Source organism: Lampetra planeri, chromosome 34 (genome assembly GCF_965212315.1).
Source record: "Lampetra planeri chromosome 34, kcLamPlan1.2.h2, whole genome shotgun sequence".
Taxonomy (NCBI): Eukaryota; Metazoa; Chordata; class Hyperoartia; order Petromyzontiformes; family Petromyzontidae; genus Lampetra; species Lampetra planeri.
In genome coordinates, this window is record NC_136140.1 from 11,854,411 (window position 1) to 11,876,557 (window position 22,147).

General features: G+C 54.4%; 2 protein-coding genes across 2 annotated transcripts in view; both read left to right on the forward strand.

The window, feature by feature from the left end:
* LOC144729966 (receptor-type tyrosine-protein phosphatase gamma-like) overlaps positions 1-15,488 on the forward strand; it is a 455,918-nt gene extending 440,430 nt beyond the window's left edge. Inside the window, exons 28-29 of the mRNA XM_078610395.1 lie at positions 1,800-1,935; positions 11,204-15,488. Coding sequence (XP_078466521.1) covers positions 1,800-1,935; positions 11,204-11,350 — 283 coding nt within the window. The 3' untranslated portion in view covers positions 11,351-15,488. The remainder of the gene's footprint in view (positions 1-1,799; positions 1,936-11,203) is intronic.
* A 6,369-nt stretch (positions 15,489-21,857) lies between these two features.
* LOC144729967 (chloride anion exchanger-like) overlaps positions 21,858-22,147 on the forward strand; it is a 135,722-nt gene continuing 135,432 nt past the window's right edge. Inside the window, 1 exon segment of the mRNA XM_078610396.1 lies at positions 21,858-21,882. Within this exon segment, the coding sequence (XP_078466522.1) occupies positions 21,858-21,882 (25 nt within the window).

Consider the following 22,147-nt stretch of genomic DNA (forward strand, 5'->3'; position numbering starts at 1 on the left):
CAGCCATCTTTGCCACCGGGACCGGGGGGGATTGGTGCCGAGCAGCCCCCCCCGCCCCCGCACTGTACGGGGACAAATTTGGCGTCGCCTCAGGGCGATAAAAACAAATTAAAGCACTTTGCGCAGCTTAAGAGGCAATTCCGCTGCCAGGAGCGATGCATGCGGGCAGGGAACTAATGATCGTGCGCACACAACAACGACGACAACGACAACAACAGCGCAAGTTCAACAGCGACACACGCGCGCACTCACACACAGGGCACAGAAAGACAAAGATCCCCCATACACCCTTAACAGACTATCGTGGACATTTCCATTAGTGAGCACCTATTAAGGCCGGCACGGCACGTGAGGATGCGGTGTGGCCAGCACTATGCCCGGCTGCCTTTGTCTTCCCAGTGATATTTACACATCCCACCAGGTACTCATTTGAGGATGAGTAGACCTAGGGGGTGGCCAGGACCAGTTCAGGTTCGCCGGATTCGTAGCGAAGTGCACTAACCACTTGACGACCATTTCCGACTCATAGAAACACACACGCTCATGCCATGGGTGGGTGGGTGAGTTGGTGGTTGGGTGGGTGAGTAGATGGGTGGGTGAGTGAGTGCATGGGTGGGTGGGTGAATGAGTGAGTTGGTGACGGGGTGAGTACGTGAGTGAGAGTGAGTGTGAGAGAGGGTGGGAGAATGAGTGAGTTGGTGTGTGAGTGAGCAGGTGGGTGAGGGGGTGGGTGAGTGAGAGTGAGTGGGTGGGTGAGTTAGTGGGTATCATTGAGCAAGTGGGTGGGTGGGTGGGTGTGTGAGTTCATTGGTGGGCAGGCGACTGAGTGAATGTTGTTGTCTGCAGTATGGTGGTTGGATGAGATGAAACAGTGGGTGTCTGCTTGACTGAGACATCAACATGGGTCGAGGAATCAATGAGGAATCGAGTTCACAGGAAAACGGGAACCATTGCAGCAGCTATAGAAGAGTGATAACGTGGTGAATGGCGACTGGAGAGTGATGAATACATTCGGTATTGGCGCTATCATTCCGACAGAGCAAGGCGATCAACACGGAGGAAGGCGCTGCTTGCTGTGTTTCACAGACACAGTCTGCGTTGGCTTCACGGGAGAGGGTGATGTTTGTTACTGCTGTGTGGGGGATCCCGATCGAGTGATTTGCAGTGTTACATTTGCCAAGTTTGGGCCATGTCTCTGGCACTAAATGGCTTCCTCGTTTCTAGTGACATCAGGGGAATCTGTAACGTCCGCTGTGAGTCAATCAGACACGCCGCGTAGGAGTACCGCCACGGTGGCGAGAAGTTAACTACCTCGCCTGGTGTGCAGGAGGTCGTGAGTTCTATCCCGACCCTAACACCTTTATATTTGGAGTTTGCAAATCTCTGTCTCCGTGGTCGTGTGGATTTTTTTATCTGGCTCCTCCGGTTTTGCCCTCCACATTTATAATCAACCTCACGCGTTGAGAGTTTTTTGGCTACTGCTATAAATGTCTACGTGATGATGATAAGCCACTTCGTGGAGCTATCATTTGTGATGGCCAGGTCACTTGTGAAAAAGAGCTACACAGCAGCTTAGTTGGGCCTTACCTTGGTGAGATAAAATACTGTGAATACTCACACCCAGAGCAATAACCGGGGCAGCCCGGCGGATCCGAAATGGCACGAACCTCCACCATCACCGGGCCTTGTGACTGACGCCCCCCCGTTGTGTGGCGCGCGTCGCGGCGAGCGGTGCGGTGACGGCGTTGCCCCCACCGAGCGGCTGCGTGTGTGCGGTGTGTGCGGCGGCGGTGGTGCAGGTGTGGGGGCAATGCGGCCGGCACGCTGGTAGCGCTCGCCACTCTCTGGCACCAGCTGGAGGAGGACGGCTCGGCTGACGTGTTCCTCGCCGCCAAGATGGTGTCGCTGGCGCGGCCCGGCACGTTCACTGATGCGGTACGTACCCGCCGATACACGCCCTCACGTGCTCACAAAGATATAGCCTTAACAGACTGTTGGGGCAAGTTCTGTTAGCGAGTACCTGTGAAGGACAACCGGCACGGCACATGAGGGGGTGGGTGGCCAACACCATGCCCGGCTGCCTTTGTCTCCCCAGTGGCGATATATACGCACCATACCGAGTAATCATTTGAGGCTGAGTCAACCTAGGGAAGGAGGCCCAGGACCGGTTCAGATAATCGGCACTGGTGTTGACCGTGAACGGGAATCGAACTCTGGTCGCCGGGTTCATACCGCAGCGGGCTAACCACTAGACTTCACGTCCCACTCGTGTGCTCGCTCACGCACGCACACACACACACACGTACGTACGCACGCCGCCAAACCAGGGACGAGTTTCGCTGCCGCGCAAGGCTATAACACTGACGGTTTTATTCGTATCATATTGTTTTTTTTACCGCCCGTATCAGCACTGTCGGTGTATAAATAATATGTCCGAGAGGACGTACCACCACCAGATGAGGAGTGATGAAATCGGTTCCATGTCCGGGTGCTGGGTGCATTTTTACATCGGAGGATCGTGATAAGTGGTGGCAGTAGTGCCATGGGGAGGCCTTCACCCAGCAGTGGATTGACCATGGCCGGCGATGGTCATGATAATGGTGTGTACACCTGTGTGTAATCTGTGTGCTACGAACCCGATGACCCGAGTTCGATTCCCGCTCACGGCCAACACCAGTGATGATTATCTGTACCGGTCCTGGGCCTCCTGTAGCTCGACTCAGCCTCAAATGAGTACCTGGTGCAGTTTGTAAACATCGTCACTGGGGAGACAAAGGCGGCTGGCCACCCACCCCCTCGTGTGCCGTGTCAGCCTTCATAGGTGCTACTCGTTAACAGCATTTGCCCCAACAGTCTGTTGAGGCTGTGCACCTGAGTACTCTCATACAGGGCCCAGTGACGGGCCGCCTCCCATTCCTGGCCAACCGCTGCCCGTTAGCAGAGTGGTCGCACTTCACATGAGCGCTGATTACTGTTCACTCCGAGACGCTCTAATTGTGTTGATTTTCTTTCAATTGAAGGCATCCTCGAGTTTAAGTGCATTTAATCTCGCACAATTAAAACGACAACAATCCAAAAAAAAACCTCATCCGTTTAATTTTACTCCATTTCAATTATAAGTACACGGGGAGCGCTTAATGGATCATTGCAACGAGCGGCGCCAGCATTTAGCCAGACAGCCGCCACCACCGCCACGCGCAGTGTTCCGCCGGTGCTGCAAGCGCAGATGATCGGTAATGACGAAAGCGACCGCTGGCCACTACGGTGGAAACGAGAACAGACGGCAGCGACCTTTGCTGCTGCGCCGCCCGCCGCCCTCCACCGCCACCATCGCCACTTCCCGCAATTCCTTCATCGCGATTCCTTCCCTTTGGCACTTGGCCCGCCGATGATGAACTGCGTTCAACGCTTGGACATCGGATCTGTCATCAGCTGTGTTCGATCTGCTGCTGGATTAAGGCCCCCCCTCCTCGCCACCCAAAGCCATCGCCATCTACAATCACGTTTTTTTTGTCGGGTTAAATCGCGTAAATATAAATGTGTCGTTAAACCCGACACCACCCGACACAGCCAATTAGTAAGGTTTGTCACTTGAACAAAGCGCGCCAATTAATGACAGCTTCAGCACACCGGTGTGTTGTAGAGTAAACCCACAACATTGACAATTGTTGGTTGTGAGTCACAGATGTACTACTTGGAGGCAACACATTTATTGATACCAACACAAAGGGGTGACTACCCCTTTACCAGATAACAACCTATGGTGGTGGACCACCAGGCCAACTACACTAGTTACACTGCGAGTATCTACAATGGACAGAACCCCGGCTTGAGTCCAGGTCCACGTGTTGGTGACTCTTCTCGGACGTAGAACGTAGATCTCCAGGATAACAACAGCAACGCTGAACCCCGGTCTCTCTGGGGACCCGGTTTATAGGCCAGAAGAAGTCCAACTTAAGTGTGGCCAACGTCTTATGCACACCCAGGTGCAAGAGGCGCACATGTACCACCCAAAATGACCTTACCCTGCAGGGCAGTGGGCACAACAATGTTATAACGGCGCAACCTTCCATCCCAATGCATGAGCCTCTAAGAATGACAGAGGCGACACCCAGTCGATCCTCGCCCCCATCAGTCTCTCTCACACGGCGTCGCAATTTAAGCAGGGTTAGGGGTCTTCAACCTGGAGGCGCCCCCATTCTTCGTGGTCCAACCCAATGACAGCGTCATGCGCCATCGGACCCTCGGCCACCTCAGATGTTACAACCTCGGCCGACGCCGCAAGGGGAGGGGGCGAGTGCTCGTTGGGCGGCTTACAGCGCCCGGAGCCCGATAAACACGTGCACCTGCTGCTCATTGGTAATCGCGACAGGGCGTTAGCGTTCGTGTGACAGGAGCCTTTGCGATAGGTTACCTTAAAGGAGTAGTCCTGGAGGACCCCTCCAACCAGCGTGAAAGTTGGCCAGACGGCTGTTCAACACGCAGCGCGTACTGTAGTGCTGCGTGGTCCGAGTGCACCTCAAAGTGTCTACCATACAAATAGGGGCGATAATGTTGCACAAAAACCACAATAGCTAACAATTCCCGGCGTGTGACACAATACCGTTGTTCGGCCGGAGACAGCACTCTGCTTCCGTATGCGACAACACTCTCGACGCCATTGACAACTTGGGACAGAACAGCTCCAATTCCAGGTGTTACAAGCGCCTGTATCAAGGACGAACGGCAAGGAAAAGTCGGGGTAACGGAGGGGAGGGGCGTTCACCAAGCCATCCCGGAGTGCAACAAATGTGGCCTCCTCCTCCTCCCCCCAATGGAATTCATGACCCTTTGCCATCAAGGCGTGGAGAGGTTTAGCGATGGTAGCGAACCTGGCGACAAAACGGCGGTAATAGGACGCGAATCCTATGAAACTGCACACCTCCCCCACCGACGTGGGGGTCGGCCAAGTTCGAACACACGCGGTTTTGTCTGGGTCAGTCGCAATACCCAATTCACTTACTATGCGGCCAAGATACCGAACCGATTTCTGGAGGAAGTGACACTTCTGTGGTTTAAATTTCAGGTTGGCCGCACACATTTTGAGAAGGACAGCGCCTCGCCGTTCCAGGTGTTCGTCAAACGTACGGCTGAAAACGATAACATTGTCGAGATATATCAAGCACGAGTCCCACTGGAGACCAGCCAGAACCAGTTCCATTAATCGCTGGAACGTAGCCGGCATGGAATGTAGACCAATCGGAAGCCAATTGAATTTGAACAAGCCCTGTGGCGTACAAAAGGCTGTTTTGGGCTTAGAGGCTTCATCTCGCGACAACTGCCAAGACCCGGATAGGAGATCAAGAGTAGAGAAGAACCGCGCCCCTGCTAGAGCATCCAGTGAGTCATCCATTCGAGGTAGAAGGTACGCTTCAGCAACAGAGACCTTATTAAGCTTATGGAAGTCATCACAAAAGCACAAGCTACCATCGTGCTTTTTAACGATTACAATTGGTTTTCCCCATGGGCTGGTGGATGGTGAAATAATGTCCGTGGCTAACATTTCGCCAACTACCAGCCATGTTATTTTTCCGTAGGTCTCAGCCGGTAGGGATTCTGCCGGATGGGAGCGGCGTCACCCGTATCAATGTGATGACTCAAAAGCGTAGTGCGGCTGATATCAAATTTCCCTTTGCTAAAAACGTCAGAAAATTCTCGCAAAAGCACTCTCAGTTTCCCCCTCTGGACCTCGGACAATTCCGCATTCTCCGAACAAAGCATATCCATCCCCCCTCATCAGGATTCTAGTGCGGCCACGTATTTGACGCGGCACCCACACTGCCAACAATGCTTCCCTCATGAAGCGCTGGCCACGCATGAGCCAGCACGGTACCTTCCTGGATGACCGACGTGTCTAACCCTGCGTTAAAGACCTAAATGAAGGGTTCCTGATCATTGGATACCAACATCTGGGCCCCTACTAACGTCAATCCACGACTGGCTTTATTAGAAGGTCGCAAGAGGATTCCTCCCGCCGTCGCCCCCTGGTCTAGCGGCTTTCGCAATCGTAGAGGGACTAACATTTGCGCGCCGGGGTGGAATCTTAACCGTCCTACGCGCAAGCGCTTGTACAGTAGCGTTAGCTGTGCATAAGCGAGTGGGAGAAGGCAAGAATGTCATTGGATGGTCGGATGGTAATTGCAGGCACCCCTGGTGAATCAAAATTTTCAGGGGTATCCTTCCCAGAAGATCAGTCCCGAGCAAGCAAGGAATAGCAAGGGATGTTGAAACAAGAACCTGTCCCGTCAATTTGACATCCAAATTGCACACCTCCACTGTTATTTCTCCCAATAATGCCCAATGAGCCGCCATTTGCGGCGACGCATGGAGCTTCGACAGGGCATAAGGAACGACAATTATGGGGCAAGATATTATAAATCAACTCTGAAATGATGGTCGCTGATGCACCGGTGTCAACGAGTATCCTAATTTCTACCCCTTCTATAAATCCAATAACAGTGGATAAACCTGCGGTCGCGGCCACCACTCGATGGATCAGCTCCGTCCACTGACCCAGTCGGAGCGGCCGGCCGGCCCGATCAAAATCAAAATCCTCCCGCACACGACTGGGCTGCTCCCGGGACAAGGAGATGTCTTCCGCCGTCACTGGTCGTCCGCCCTTCGCACCATGCCGTCCCCTCGCTCGCCTCCGCTCTGGGTCGATGCGCAGGCTGGGACGGGCTCCACGTCTTCAGGTATATCCGGCCCCTCAGGGGCGCGGTGCATGCTGCCAACCCCTTGTGCCGTTGCAAGAGCTGTTGAGCCTGAATGCATCTTGCAACCTTGATAGACGAAAGATTGTCGTCGTCTACACCTGTCAGAATGATGTTGAGGTCCTTAGCCAAAGCCAGCAGTCTCTCGAGGACCAACGAGTCAACTCCTCGGACAGGCAGCCTTCACGTACGCCAAAAGTGCGCTACGGAACGCGAGGGGCCTCTCGGTTTCCCCTCTCTTTCGCGTAGCGAACTTGTGGTGCACGTTCGACGGCGGCTAATTTGGTCAAAAGCTTGAGTCAGCGTGGCCCTCTCCGACGGCAGATGATAAGAAACGCCGCCAAGGCGTCGTCATCAAGGGTGGCGTCCACCCCGCCAAGTTGGTGTTCGTCAGGAACCACCGCTTGAAGGCGATCCAGTCGCCTCCGATGGCTGTAAATTCTTTCACGAAGGGAAGTCGTCGCCGGAGAGATGGAACGTCCACCAGCGATTTTGACACAGCTTCGGATTTGGCGGGCCCCGCGCTCCACTCTTCTGAAAAGATGGCGGTCGCAAGCACGGGCTGCGCCACAGAGATTCCCGCTTGGCGGGAAATGGCGGCGGGAATTTCGTCCCCGCACGGCTTCGTTGCTCCCTTTTCTACCGCTGGCTTCGTGGGGTGGAGCTCCGCGAGGATGGACGCCACGGCTTGGAGGAGCTCTGCGAGGCGGGCGTGTGTGGTCTGTCACCGGCAGTGAGCCTTCGCATGCCCGGTCGGTGCTGTGCTCCGCCGACAACACTTCACCTCCATCCTCCGGGGTCGCCATCCCCGGGGCTGTTTGCGGGATGAGATCTTCATCTTCGTCGTCCGACATCCTGGTACGTAGTCTGTGGCGCGTAGACATAGTATAAACGGCTAGCTCAGTAAAATAGCGTTTGGCCACTTTTGACACCAGTTGTAGTTGATGCAACTGAGTCACAGACGTACTCCTGGGAGGCAACACATGTATTGATACCAACACAAAGGGGTGACTGCCCCTTTACCAGATAACAACCTATGGTGGTGGGCCACCAGGCCACCTACACTAATTACTCTGGGAGTATCTACAATGGACAGGACCCCGGCTTGAGTCCAGGTCCACGTGTTGGTGACTCTTCTCGGACGTAGAACGTAGATCTTCAGGATAACAACAGCAACGCTGAACCCCGGTCCCTCTGGGGACCCGGTTTATATCCTGACTGGTCGTGGCTGGCTCTGCCCTTGGCCACGACCACCTTCTCGAATCCTCTAGCAAGATCTCGCCCCGACACGTGACCACCCCTAGCCCACACTTGGGGCCCCCCTGTGTAGACTTTACCGTCATGTGCCTTCCAGGGTCAACCAGAGTGCATGGCACCCTCACACCCCCTCCTATAGGGGACAGCACTGCACGCCGAGTGTGGTGCCACTCAGCGCTCTCTATCAGCGCTCACCGAGCCCCTCTAGGGCTGGTACTACACCCACATGTACGGGGTGCCCGCGATGTCAATACATCGCACGCCGTGCCTCGCAAGAGCCGGCATTACACAGTGACATCCACGATGTCGCTACACACGTGATGTCCGTGATGTGAGTACATCGCGCGCCGTGCCTCTCTAGGGCCGGCACCGCACAATGATGTCCGCAATGTCACTACAGTTGTAATCACCAGCGACTTTATTAGGGATCATATTGCTTGCAACTCGTTAAACCCATCGCCGTCCGTCACGATCCGCCGAGACAATTTGACGAGTTCAAGTGGAATGCTTCTGATCCTTGTTTATATGAATCGCTATCACCATTATTAGTTTTACTCCTACGCTTGTTTACGCAGGAGAGCCTCACCGAGTTTCAATACTCTCATTCAGGAGGGTCCTGCTGTTTGATTTTTGTCGGTTTGGAGGCGATGATGCTGCTACTGTGATCCCAATTGAGTACTTTGCAGGTATTTTTATTTTTTTCATGAGCAAATTTGGCCAATGCTAGTCACTTTTCGAAATTGCTCAGTGGGCTTTACCTCGTAAAATGAAAATAGTAGTAGTCGCAGTCTATAGAGAGAGAGACCATTAGTCTCGAATGGCTCCTGCCTGGTCCACAAGTAAATATTCTCCGTCTGGCTTCTTAGGAGACAAAGGCAGCAAAAGCTGCCTGGCCGTGCTGAGTCATCTTCTCTCTGCGCGGCGATCATTGAGGCTCCCGGGAAAAAGCAAAAACATTTATTCTCTGCGGGCGGCAGTGGCAGCAGCATCAACAACAGTCGCAGCAGAAGTGTGCGTAGCTGAGTTTTTTTTGTAAAAACTAACCGCGTCCCTTTGTCGCTGCCTCGTTTACATTCTGTCTTTCTCTCTAAACGGAATTAAATTTATTTAAAGTAAATTTCGTCTCTCCAAGTGGATTTCTTATTTGCGTCACGAGGTAAAGAATCCGCACGAACAACTCATGCTACAGTGCTGGCATTGCCCTGCTCCGGAGAACGTCACGGCCCCATGGAAGGGGATATCACAGAACTGCTTTTTAAGATGCCACCAAGTGAACGTTTTAGTCATAAATTATTTGGTGATGCTGCTAATGCCGCTGCTGCTATGTTGGCAGTGGTGCACACGCACGGTTAAAACATAAACTCAACGGTGCTTGTCAAGAACACCGTGGTCTTAAAAGGAAATATAAATAATCGTAGACGTTTCGGGCATCTGCGCCGACTTCATAAGAGAGGTGGCCAATGCAGTCTCCAGCTCTTATCGTCCACTCCGTCTCTCTGGCTTCTCTACGTGTTATGAAGAAGGGCCATTACCCAAATTGTTAACCGATTATATATTTTTAGTTCGTTCAAGGCCACACGGTGTGACTGAAGAACGTACGTAGCCAACCATGGCACATTGTCGCACTGATGTTTTGAATTCTTGCAGCTGGAATGTTGATAAATTACGTGAAGGGCAACATTTTACTTCGGTGCATTCTTGCGCGGCCGCCGGCGACCGGGCTGAGGCCCACTGCCTCGCCGCAATGGCGAGCACCCAGGTTCTGATTCCGACTCGGCCTCCGTGAGGCTATCATCGGTCATCCGCGTTACATCCACGGATCTCGATATCATTCTATGGGTCGCCAGGCGAGTCTGTGGACCTCTCTGTGAGCGAGTCATTTGTGGCCCGGCTGAGACCGTCTGCTCGCTACGCTCGAGGACCCGGTTTAATCTCTGTGTGGCCGGGCGGCTGAAATCCAGATTTATTACCCGGCCTCGCGGTGGTGGCGGCTCGGTGCTATGACCCCCGCACAACCAGGCCTTTGTTGTCCTTTTCCCACACTTCCGATTAGCACGGTTGGCTACGTACGGTGCGAAAGAAGTTCAACACGCATCCGGGCCACTTCCGTGCCGCTTAATTGCTCGGCGCCCAACTCTCTCGCACCTCGAGCGGGCCCTTCGCTGCAGAAATGGTCAACCACAGAGACCCCCCCGTTCGTTCGTCGGCGTCACTGGCGTTAAATTATTGAGACGGTGCTCAGCCACCCCCCACTTCCCCCCTCCACCCAGATCACGGCACTCATCGCTCCGAAAAGGCCGCCCCCACAGCTCCGCGCTGGTTGCACGGAGCACGCCTGCTTTTTTATATGGTGGCGCGGACGACGAGTGGTTAACGACGAAAAATAAATGAGCGGCTAGCTGAAATTGACGCGCTTTTTTTTATGTCGGCGGCCCCGTTCATAATGCCAGCGAGCTGGCGTGCAAGTCCAATTTCGCGTCGGATGGCAGATTGCGGGGGGGCGCCTTCGCGTGGCTCGTTAGGGGGCTTGTAGACCCACTTAAAACGATCCTCCAGAGCTGCAATTTCGTGCAAAACGAGAAGACATTTTAGCTTAATGGACCCGATTTCTTAGGCTTGCGGCATCGCGGCTCCATCGTGCATTCAATTACATCTTGCGGCGGATGCGCGCGGTGCGTTCCATGCGGCCATGCCTCCTCTTAGAAGCCGTGAAAAATGCCCCGCGATCTCTAATCTGACAGAAAACGAGAAGCACACCGGCTTTATGAACCACGCAGAGATGCGTTCACGTACATGGGCGAGGTGCATGTTGGAGGAATTACAAAACGACACGCTTGCGTGCGTAGTGTGTGTCTGTGCGTGGAAACGTGCGAGCGGTGGCGCAGCGATTAACGTGCCTGCGCCGCCAATCAGGCGACCCGAGCTCGAATCCCGCTCACGGCCAACACCGGTGACGATTTTTTTAACCGGTGCTGGGCCTCCCTCTAGGTCGACTCAGCCTCAAATCAGTACCCGGTGTGGTGTGTGAACATCGCCACTGGGGAGACGAAGGCGGCCGGGCGTGGGGTAATGGCCACCCGCCCGCTTGTACGGAGGACCGGCTGTAATAGGTGCTACTCGCTGACAGCACTCGTTTCAACAGTCTGTTAAGATTACACGCGATGGGATCTTTGTCTTTGTCTGCCGTTGCACAGGAGCAGTACCAGTTCCTCTACAAGGCTGTGCTGAGCCTGGTGGCGAGCAGGGAAACCCGGAACGGATGTGCCGCACCGGACCGAAATGGAGCAGCCGTCCTGCCCGACGAACCGGATCCCGCCGAGAGCATGGAGTCACTCGTCTGAGGCGACGGAACGAAGAGGGTGGAGAGAGAGAGGAGAAAGAAAGCAAGAAGGATTGAATATTTTACCCGGGCCAATTAAAAACGTATTTATTTTTTAAACGAAACGAATCCACCTGCAGAGCGGGGAGCCGGGGTGACTGTGGAGGCGGAGGGGATGAGAAATGGAAGGCGGGAGGTGAAGGTGGCGTAGGAATCGTTAATTACTCGCAGTCGATCGGAGGGGGGGGGGGGTGCACAGGCCGTGTTTGTTAATGGCCAGAGGGTCAGCGGCACACCGGCACGAGTCGCGCTGATGTACGACCTCCACCGCCACCACTCCCGGCCCCCCTTCACTTTTATCCCCCGCCTCCCCCCCCCCCCCAAGACCATCGGGGTGGCATCGGGAGCTCCCCCCACCCACTCGGCCCCCGTCGCCTGCCCAACCACAACCAACACGTTCCGCGAGCTTAGGGAGATGTATTATCTATTATAGATGACGATATTTAATATATGCTGTTCACGAGACGGGAGCTGTCGTGTGATGTTTGATGTTTGTTTGTTTTTTGGGAATGGAAGTTGTAGATATTTGTAGGTAAACTGCCCCCCCCTCCCCCTAGCTGTAGAACTCGGCTGCCCCTCTTCTAGTCTTAGACCCCCCCCCCCCCCCCGCGGTCCGCTCTTTTCCTTTGTCTCGAGCTAGCGAGTACCCGCGTTTATTTTGCTCGACGTCGCAAGACGCCGAGGACGGACACGGGGACGTTGTCGCGTTACATCGCGGGAAAGGATGAACGCAACGAGAGGCACGCGACAGAAACCGAAACAGACGTGATTGATAGTCTTGTAATAATCATCATAAACACTCTCATAATGATAATAATAAGTAGTGACTCAAATCCCACGTAGGAAGATGAACCCATGTGGAGTCGTATACTGACCTAGGGCTTTGTTAGACGTGCGCGCGTGTTCGCGCGTTGTGTAAAGTGTGAACTCTGCTCTTCTCCTGGCTCTGTAGGGACGTCCGTGTCCACGTGCGTACCCCTGTCCATGCCCACATGCGTGCCTGCCCGGTGCAACAGCTGTGCGCTCGGTTGTGTGATGTTTGCAAACACTCCTCATGTCGCTGTAGTCTCAAGGTGTGCATACTCAGTGTTGGGCTACGGGCCATGGCTGTTGGGTTCATTTTTTATTGGAGCTGCCCGCGAGACTCGCACACACGAGGTTTGTCGCGTGTGCGAAAATGGAAACGGGGTGACCATGGACATTTTGCCCACTCTGGGGGGCGGTTCGCTCAGTGGCTCGGTCAGTGGCTTGGTGGCTCGCTCAGTTGCTCGGTTCGTGGATTGGTCATTGGCTTGACCCCGCGTCTGCCACCCTCGTTCGTCCCTGTTGGAATAGCTGAGCAGGGTCAGGGTCGATTGCCGTTGAGTCTGCGACCACAGTGGAAGTCGTGCGTGGGTGGTGGTGCAGTGCTGTCTGATGGGGCGTGCAGAGAGTAGGACGACGAGGGATACTGTGGCTGCTGTTCGTCGTTCTCGCGCGTATCCGTGTCCCGCAGTGGAAGTGGCCTGCGTCTGCGTGCGTGCGTCTGTATGGGTGCGGCTGCGTGCGTACGTCTGTGTATGTATACACATCTGTGTGTGCGCGTCTGTGTGCATCTCTGTGTGTGGGGAGCGGTGTGGTTAGCGCACCACGCTACAAACCTGCCGAACCTAGTTCGATTCTCGCCCATGGCGGCTAACATCGGTGACGAATTTCTGAACTGGTCCTGGGTCTCCCCTAGATCGACAGAGCCTGAAATGAGTACAGTACCTGGTGCGGTGTTGTAAACATCAGGGCTGGGCAATCGAAGGCCTCCGGACGCACATGAGGAGGTCGTCGTCGTGTGCCGTGCCGACCTTCATAGGCGTTCGCTAAAAGCATTTGCCCCAACAGTCTGTACAGGCTATATGGGGGGGGGGGGGGGTTATTTGTGTACGTCTATGTCTGTGTGTATTTGTAGGTGTGTGCGTGTCCTCGTCTGCGTGCACATGTATTTATATCTTTATATATATGTGTGCGCGTGTATGTCTACATTTGTGTGTGTCTGTAGGCGTGGGCACGTGTGTGTATTTATAGGTGCTCGGGAACAGCACTTGCCCCAACAGTCTGATAAGGCTATCCGGTGGGAGGAGGCAGGGATCGTATTTGTGTTCGTGTGCCCACGCGCACGTGTGCCCACGCGCACGTGTGCATGGCGAGGCCGCATTGATGTGGCGCGGAGCCAGAGGGTTGGAGTGGAGATGAGAACTGGATCGATTCTCTGGATGCGCGTGAAATACATCACTGGATTGACGTGTATGCAATTTGATTGGTTTACAATCAGAGCCTCATCGACACGTGCTCTTTACTTTTAATTGGGATTAGCTCGCTCTCGACCGGGGCGCAGTGTTAATTATTGTTGTGCGCGTGCGAATTTGCTTAAAACGGTCACTCCGTTCATATCACGCCACGGTGGAATGTTCGAGGAGTAGGAGGAGGAGAGGAGGGGTAGGCGGCATCTCCCGGATGTCCCCCGCACGCCACAGCCATGCGGCGTTCTTTTAAAATCAGATTTCGTTTGATTTTTTTCCTCTCTATAATAATCTGTTTTCTATTTTGCTAAAGCATTCAATTCAGGTCGGCTGTGTTTGTCTAAAGTGCATAGCAAAGAAGTGATTTCCGTAGAACAGCTATGGAATGTTGCATTAATAAACAGGCCACAGACCCGGAACGGAATAGATGGAGGATGCACTCATAAAACACAAAGTGCTTGCCACAAATGCACCACAATACCTTGTTGATTTCGTCAAGGGGCAGAAACCATCACGCGATGTCCGGTCATCCTCACAGCAGCGGATTTTGGTGAACCATCGAACAAAGACGGTGGTGGTCACCGCATTGCGCACTTTCAGATGCGCTTCTGCGGCCGTCTGGAACGCTCTTCCCTCCGATATTAGGAAGCCACTGGAGCTATGCACTTTTAAATCATCTAGATTGACAAACTCATTTCTTTATAACTGATGTTTGTGCTTAGTTTGTTGTCCTTCCCCCCGGACCTCCGATTATCGCGGTTGGATACGTACGGTGCGAGAGAAGTTCAACATGCGTACAACATGCGTACAACATGCATAGAGCATAAGCCGGGCCCTCGCCCTCCATGGAATCGAGCGACGGAACTCGGTCATTTCTCAAAAGAACTGTCCAGGTGCCCAACTTCCCATCGATTTAATTTCCTCCCACGCTCAGTATAAATGTTTAAAAGAAGGGGGGGGGGGAAACCCCAAACTGTCTCTCCGTGATCACAGAGTCCCATTAAATGCTCAGCCATGGGAATTGTGAAGGGAAAAAAAATCTATGACAATAAGCAAACTGGCATTTCGCGTAGTTGTGCCAGAACTCTGGTGGCAGATGTGGGGCGGGGGTGGGGGCGGTGATTAACGCCGCTATAGGAGGAGGAGCGGAGAACCCCCTCCCCAGTCCCCCGCCCTTCGCCACCTGCGGCCGTGGCCGAGGCTTCGTGGCCACCGCACGGCCACTGACCGCGTGTGCTCGCGTCGATGAGGTCGCCCACTTTAAGTGGTTCCTAATCTACTCACATCCAGCAAAACGACAATAACACCGAATGCAACAATCCTCCAAGGCCGGCAACCAAAATCGATGCTCGCTAAAGCAATTCAGCAAGTGCAGTGTGTGCGTGTGGAGGGAGGGAGGGAGTGGTGGCGCAGTGGTTAGCGCACTGCGCTACGATTTCCGCTCACGTTAACATCCGTGATGAATACATCTGAAACGGTTCAGGGCACTTACCGTAGGTTGATTCATCTTAAATGGTGCAATGTTTAAAACATCGCCACTAGGGAGACAAAGGCGGCCGAGTGTGGTGTTTGTTATCCCCCCCGCCCCGTGTGCCGTTCCGGTCTTCATAGGTGCTCGCCAACAGCACTTGCCCCTACAGTCTGTTAAAGCTACACGGGGGATCTTTGTCTTCGAGGGATTGGGAGGGAGCGGTGTCGCAGTGGTTAGCGCGCTGGGCTACGATCCCACTCACCATTAACGATTATCTGAACCGCTCCTGGGCTTCCCCTAGGTCGCCTCAACCTAAAACGAGTACCCGGTGCGGTGTGTCAAAATCAGCACTGCGGGAGACAGGCGGGCGGGCGGGTGGGTGGGCGAGGTCTCTAACACAAAACCAACCTCTTCGCGCGACGTGCGTCGTCCTTCAAAGACGCCCCGTCACAGCACTTGCCCCAACAGTCTGCGTAGCGACACGGTGGGGGGAGCCGGTGGGGGTGGGGGGTGTCTCTCTGTCCTTGTTTTGCGAACGAGGCGCCAGGGGCCGCCGTTGAAGTGCCGTGCCGCGAGTGCGCGAAGCGGCGATTAGCCGGAGCCTCTCGGCGGCTCGCGTCTCTCGGGAGCAGCCGCCCTCCACTTGTGCGCGACCTGTTGACCGTTGTGTGTGTCTCTGATTGGTCGAGAGACGGGGTGAGTGGAGGGTGAGCCGAGGTGAGCGAAGCGCCACCACCCCGCCCCCCTGCCAGATGAACTGGCCTCAGCAGCACCAGCACTGGCTTCATCATCATCATCGGCTATGATCAATCCACTGCTGGATTAAGGCCTACCTAGGCCGTCGCCATCTCTCACAATCCTGCCGCGATGTGACAATCCACCCAGCATCGGTACGCGAGCTGATTCCATCGCTCCATCTCCCCTCGGTGGTCGTACCTCTTGGACGCGTTCCCATTCCTTGGCTGCCACTCCTTAACTACGCTTGACCATCGACCGTCGTCCTTCTAGCCATGACGTGCGCTGCCCAAACCGGCTCACGCTGCTTCACAGTTTGAACGATCCCATGAACTTGCGCGCGTCTCTGAAGTCCGCGCGTTCTTCGTTCCGTCTCTCGGTGGAATTCCCAGCATGCACCTCTCCAAGCTTTTTTCATTTTTTTGTTCCCATGTTTTTGTTGTTGTTGCGAGTGGCCCCGTGTCGGGACCGCGTGCCCCGCAGCAGGTAGCGCGCACTGATTGAAGACTCGCATTGTGAGGCACTCACATGCTGTGTCACTGTCCCGTCATTATCATCATCACCAAGTGTGATCTTCAGCTGCGAGAAGTACATACATGCCACGTGACCCACATGGTAAGGGGGTGGGAGGTATGGGGGGATTTCGGGGCTCGTATCCCCATACTTATCGGACTTTGGTTAGCGAGGAGCGGGAGGGGGGTTTAATCCCTTCACCCAGTGGACAGGTCAGAGCCAATTGACTTGATGTTAACAGTAAAATAAGTGCACAATTGTTACGGTTAAAATCACATCTCTCGAGCCTCACGGAGGGACCGAGTGGATATAAAAGGTACCCTGTATCCCGAGACCGACACTTCAACCCGCATTGTTCGCATGTTAAACTAAGCCTATCCATTGCTTATCGCCTCGCCTAAAGCTCCACACGGCTACACTCAGCCTCCACGTGTCCCGTCCCCTCGACTACAGCTGCTCCCCGCGAACCATTCTGCTTTATTCCTGCTCAATATCTGCAGCATCACGTCGGCTCTGCCCCGGACCGGACCCCCCCCCCCCTCATGCAGCCCTCGCCCATCACTGAGTTCGCCACCCCCCTGCTTGTCAGTCGGTGGTGCCATCGCTTGCGGTTGGTGGTGGCGGTGGGGCCGCGGTTGTCTCTCGGTCGCTCGAAACGAAGCCGGGCCACCTGCGGGAGGTGGCGGCCGCACAACTCGGCGGCCTCGGGAACCACTGCCACGTGGCCCCCACAGAGAACCCCCCAGCTCCCTTCACTCCTGCGAAAAATAAATCTATTTTTCTGTTCCCGTGTCCCCACATCTGATGTGGCAGCGGCCCCGTAAATAAAGGCAGCGAAGCAATACCTTTTAAATTTGACGAGCCAATTTTTATTTCGCTTTCTCATAACTGTAATCGGCAAGTTATTAACCTTCACCCCCCCTCCTCCCCGGCTGGGAGAAAACGTTATTTCGTTTTTTTTTACGCATTGCCTTCGAAAAAAAGAGCAATCCGCAGATGGCGGCAGCAGCGCTCCTCCCCACACAGCCGGCGCAACCTTCCCCCGCAGTGGCACAGCAGTGACATCGAGGTGACATGCGACGGTGTGGCAGTGCCACTCCTGCGCAATGTCCCTTTTAATCCGGGGGTTGTGAGGGGGGAGGAGGGGGGGGCTTCGTCTCGTCCAGCAGGCGACTAAAATACCACGGGGGGAGGGGGTTGGGGGCCCCGTCGACCTCCCGCCGGAGTTTATTGGCGCTCGTCGGCGCGCGTTAATCCCACGCGTGCTCGCTCCGTCTCTCGCGCGCGCGCGCTGCGTCACCCGCGCCGTGGCCGCTCGAAGCCACTCGGACGATGCCGTCGTCGCTTTTGAGAGTGGAGCCGGCGGCGCCGTGGCACGTCGTTAGCACCGCCTCGTGTAACGGATTTCGTGTGTAGTAGTCGTAGTAGTCATTATAGATAAGCGGACGTTTCGGGCAATGGCCCTTCTTTAGAGTGGAGATAGTATGACATAGGGATTGGTTTGGTGGCATTTTGGAGGTTGTTTGAGTTGCAGCCAGGTGTGGCTTTTACCTGCAAATAATTCAACAACAATATTTGGTATTCTTGAAGTGTCTAAATGCAATAGCCTCTCTTGACACTGTCTTCATCCATCATCATCAGTCATGATCTGTCCACTGCTGGATGAAGCTGTACAAAATAATAATGGACACTAAACCAGTATCGTTTTGATTCTCTATAATGCATTTACAAAAAAAAATTTTTTGCTTAAACTCGGTTCATAAACACTGCATATTTGTTGACTTTCTGAGGGTCTGTTTGATGTTACATTCATAGACAAGCTGCTGATTTGTCGATTCAAAACGTAATTGGTCAACTTTAATCCAGTGTCCCAGTTTTCTCAGGGTCCCATTGTAACGTGCGATCTCCAAATTGTACTCAACATCTCTCTGTCCTCTCTCTCTCACTTATGACCATTCGCCAAAACGTCGGCCTACCATATACAATTCATCGTTGTTATTATTTAGAACCCTTTGTCAATCCACTGCTGGATGAACGTCTTTTTCCCCACACCGCGACGGTTGTGGAGTTTCTTTGACCATACTTCACCATGCTGGTCAGTGTGGGTTTGGTGAAGTGGTGGTGAGGGTCGTCGCGAGGGGTGTATGGGGGAGGAAACACAGGACCGGTTGTGATTCCGCTCGCCACTGGTGACAGTCATGGCCGGGAATCAAACTCGAGCCGCCACGATTGTTATCGCACAGTGCGCTAACCCCTGCGCCACCGCTCCACCCGTATGACGTCAACGTGCCACTGACAACGGCCGCTTGCGTTTCGTGTAGTGACGGCACAAGAGAATTAGGGGTGAACAAAAACAAAAAATTGGTTTCGTAATTGTGTTCGTTCCATCGCGAAAATGCAACCGCACCATGCACGGCTTCTCTGACCTCACGCCGTGCTCAACTCCTTCTCTCCGCCACGGCACGGGACGCTCGCCTCCACTGCAGCAGCAGCAGCGCCCCACCACGGCTCGGTAGACGGGGTCTGTAATGTGGGCAACCTGCCGTCCATTATCCTTCTCTCTCGTTTCTCTTTCTTGGAGGATTTTAAACTCAACATTTTCACGCAGCAGCAGCGGCGGTAGCAAGCGCAGTGGCTGCAAGGGATCATGGTCAGGTTGGCGCCACCGGCGAAGTTCAACTCGTGAAGGGCACAGCCGCCTGCGCGCTGGCACCACAGGCGGCGGCTGCTGTTGCTGTTGTTGGACGCTCGCGCCTGGCACGGTGCTGGCCGCGGCTTAGCTCGTGTCGGGTGTCAAGCGGGCCCCGAGCGGGTGCCACTGCGCCACTCGCGCGCGCTCTTTCTCTCTCTCTCTCCCGAGACGCGGTATCCGCGCGCAATAATAGCCGTGCGTCTGAGGCTCCGACTTAACAGAGGAATTAACCTAATGGTCCGGCAAGTAGCAATAAGCCACGTGCGAGTCCGCGAGCACCGCAGGGATTTCACGAGGCAGCGAGCCCCGCCGTCCTTTCTCAGCTGCGAGCCAAGCCCTGCCCGAGTGCCGTTGCTGCTGCTGGGGTGGTGGGAGGGGTGGCGTGCGGTTTGCGTCAATTACCGCGGACATTGGTGCGATTTCACGGAGCGTGGCTTGCTTTGTTGCCTTGGTTCCAGACCACATTGTTGGGTGGCGCGATGCGGCGAGGCACCGGTACGGACGGGGCGGGTGATAGGATTGTTCCGCGGTGACGGCGAGACCGCGTTAGCGCGTAGGGCGGCCGAGTGGCGTGGCTCGTGTGTGGTGAGCTGCTGCTGCTGTTGCTGCCTTGTGTCTTGTTCGTCGGGAATTTTGCCAGCGGGCCTGTAGGATCGGTGTCGTTCGTTTTACGTATTTTACAACCCCTTCCCCTCACAGTACCCATCTCACCTTCCCTCATCTTACCTTCCCTCATCTCACCTTCCCTCATCTCAGCCCAAACCCCAAACGTCGACTCGTCGGCCCTTTGCCCTTCACTGTAACGGTCGAATTGTCATTTAGAGACCGTTATTAATTCAAATGCAGATGGCAGTAACTCTGCCCGAGATGTCTCTCATTGAATCTAAAATGGCAATTCCAGCTCGGGCGTGGGGAGTGCTCTGCTGCACGCGCGCGTGCACGTGTGCGTGCGTGTGTGCACGTGTGCGTGCGTGTGTGTGCGTGCGCGTGTGCACGTGTGCGTGCGTGTGTGCACGTGTGCGTGCGTGTGTGCACGTGTGCGTGCGTGTGTGCACGTGTGCGTGCCGCGACTCTCCGCGATCCATCGCTTAACGGGTTCAGCGGTTATTGTGGGTGATGGACTTATAGCTATCGGAGTCGACTGCTCCCAACCGTGCTCGTGGAGCCGGTCAGCATTCTAAATTTCACCGCTGTGTTAAACAATGTTCGTTGCGTTCTTTTTTTTCAAAAGTGGTCGCACGCGTTCCAGCTCAGACGGACAGATAGAGAACCCGTCGATCGCGTTCAGCGCCCGAGTGAAACATTTGTTTTCATTGGTGGTGATTTATTTTGATTGTTTGGTGATGTCCGTGGGGGTCTGGCGGTGGAGGTGTGTGCCAGCCGGCCACTCCACGGCAGAACACCCCCACCACCCCCACCTCGAAACCTTGCCGGAGAAGTCTCAATTCCCGCGGGCGATTGATCCGATGAAGGCGGCAGCCCCAGCCGGAGTGTCCGGCCGGAACGCTTACGACGGCTCCGGTTCAATTATTTAAATAAACCACTCGCAGAAGAAATGTCACCCACCCCCCTTCCCCTCCCCACGATGCTTTGTACTCTGTTCTTGTAGGGATATTTATTGAAGAGCTTGTAGATTTAAGACACTAAGTAAAGTGCGATATCTATTTCCCACAGGACGCCGGTCTGTCAAGTTATTTTTGTGCTACTTTGTTCTGCGAGAGTGCACACACACTGACACACACACTCATCCATACCATACACACACGTGTATGGGTGAATGTATGCACATACATTATGCCCGGGTCAATGGATGTATTTCATTGTATGATGTGTCGCCTGTACGCATGCGCATTCGTGTGTGTGTGCGTGTGTGTCAGTGTATGCGGAGCGGTTGTGCAGCGGTTGGCGCACTGCACTACGAACCTGTTGACCTGGGTTCAATTCCCGACCACTGCTAACATCAGTGCCAAGTGACATCTGAACCGGCTCTGGACCTGCCCTAGGTCAAATCATCCTCATATGAGTGCAGTATTGTGTTCGTATCAGAGAAAACAAACGCGGCCAAACATGGTGCTGACTACACCACTGCCTCATCATGCGCTTTCGTGCTACCTTAATAGGTGCTCGCTAACTGCCCCAGGAGCCTATGTAGGCTGCACAGTGTACTTTATCTCCGTATGTAGGAATGGATGATTACACATTTCATAGTGGGGTCAAGGATACCTTTCATGGTGCGTTACATATGCCGTGCACACGAACGCATTCGTGTCTGTGTGCAGGGATGAGTGTGTGTGTATTGATGAGTGTGGATGAGTGTGTGTGTGTGTATTGATTAGTCTATGTATATTGATGAGTGTAAATGTGAATGAGTGTGTGTGTGTGCAGTGGTAGTGTCGCGGTTGGCGCGCTGTGTAACGAACCAGGTGTCCCGAGTTCGATTCCCGCTCACGGCCAACACCAGTGACGATTATCTGAACCGGTCCTGGACCTCCCCGAGGTCGACTCAGCCTCAAATGACTGCCTGGTACAGTGTGTGAACATCGCCACTCGGGAGACAAAGGTGGCCGGGCGTGGTGCTGGTCACCCACTCCCTCGTGTGCCGTGCCGGCCTTTATAGGTGCTCTCTAACAGCACTTTCCCCAACAGTCTGTTAAGGCTATATGGGTGAATCTTTGTCTTGTATGTGTGCGTCAGCGTGGGCCCTTATTCGGGGCGGTGTTGTGACCTCCTGACCCAGATAAGACGAAGCTGCGTCATTTTGAGACACGGTCCGGGAGTAAGAGGCGTCATGCTGCCGAGGGTGCTCATCGGAGGTGCGGGGTGGGACACGAAACTGAACACAAAAGCATCCCCACTGTGTGTTCATGAACTGTGAATAACCCAACCAAGAAACAGCTGCTGCGTATTCTCAGATTAACATGATTCATTGTCATACGACTCCATCAACCTCCCTCTGGTCTTCGCTGACAGTGATGCCATCACCTTTACTCCCCTCTATCGAAACAGGAAGACGTCTTCACACTTCTGGCAAATCGCCTGATCAAGCTGGTTGTAATCGCCAAAGAAACATCGCACTCG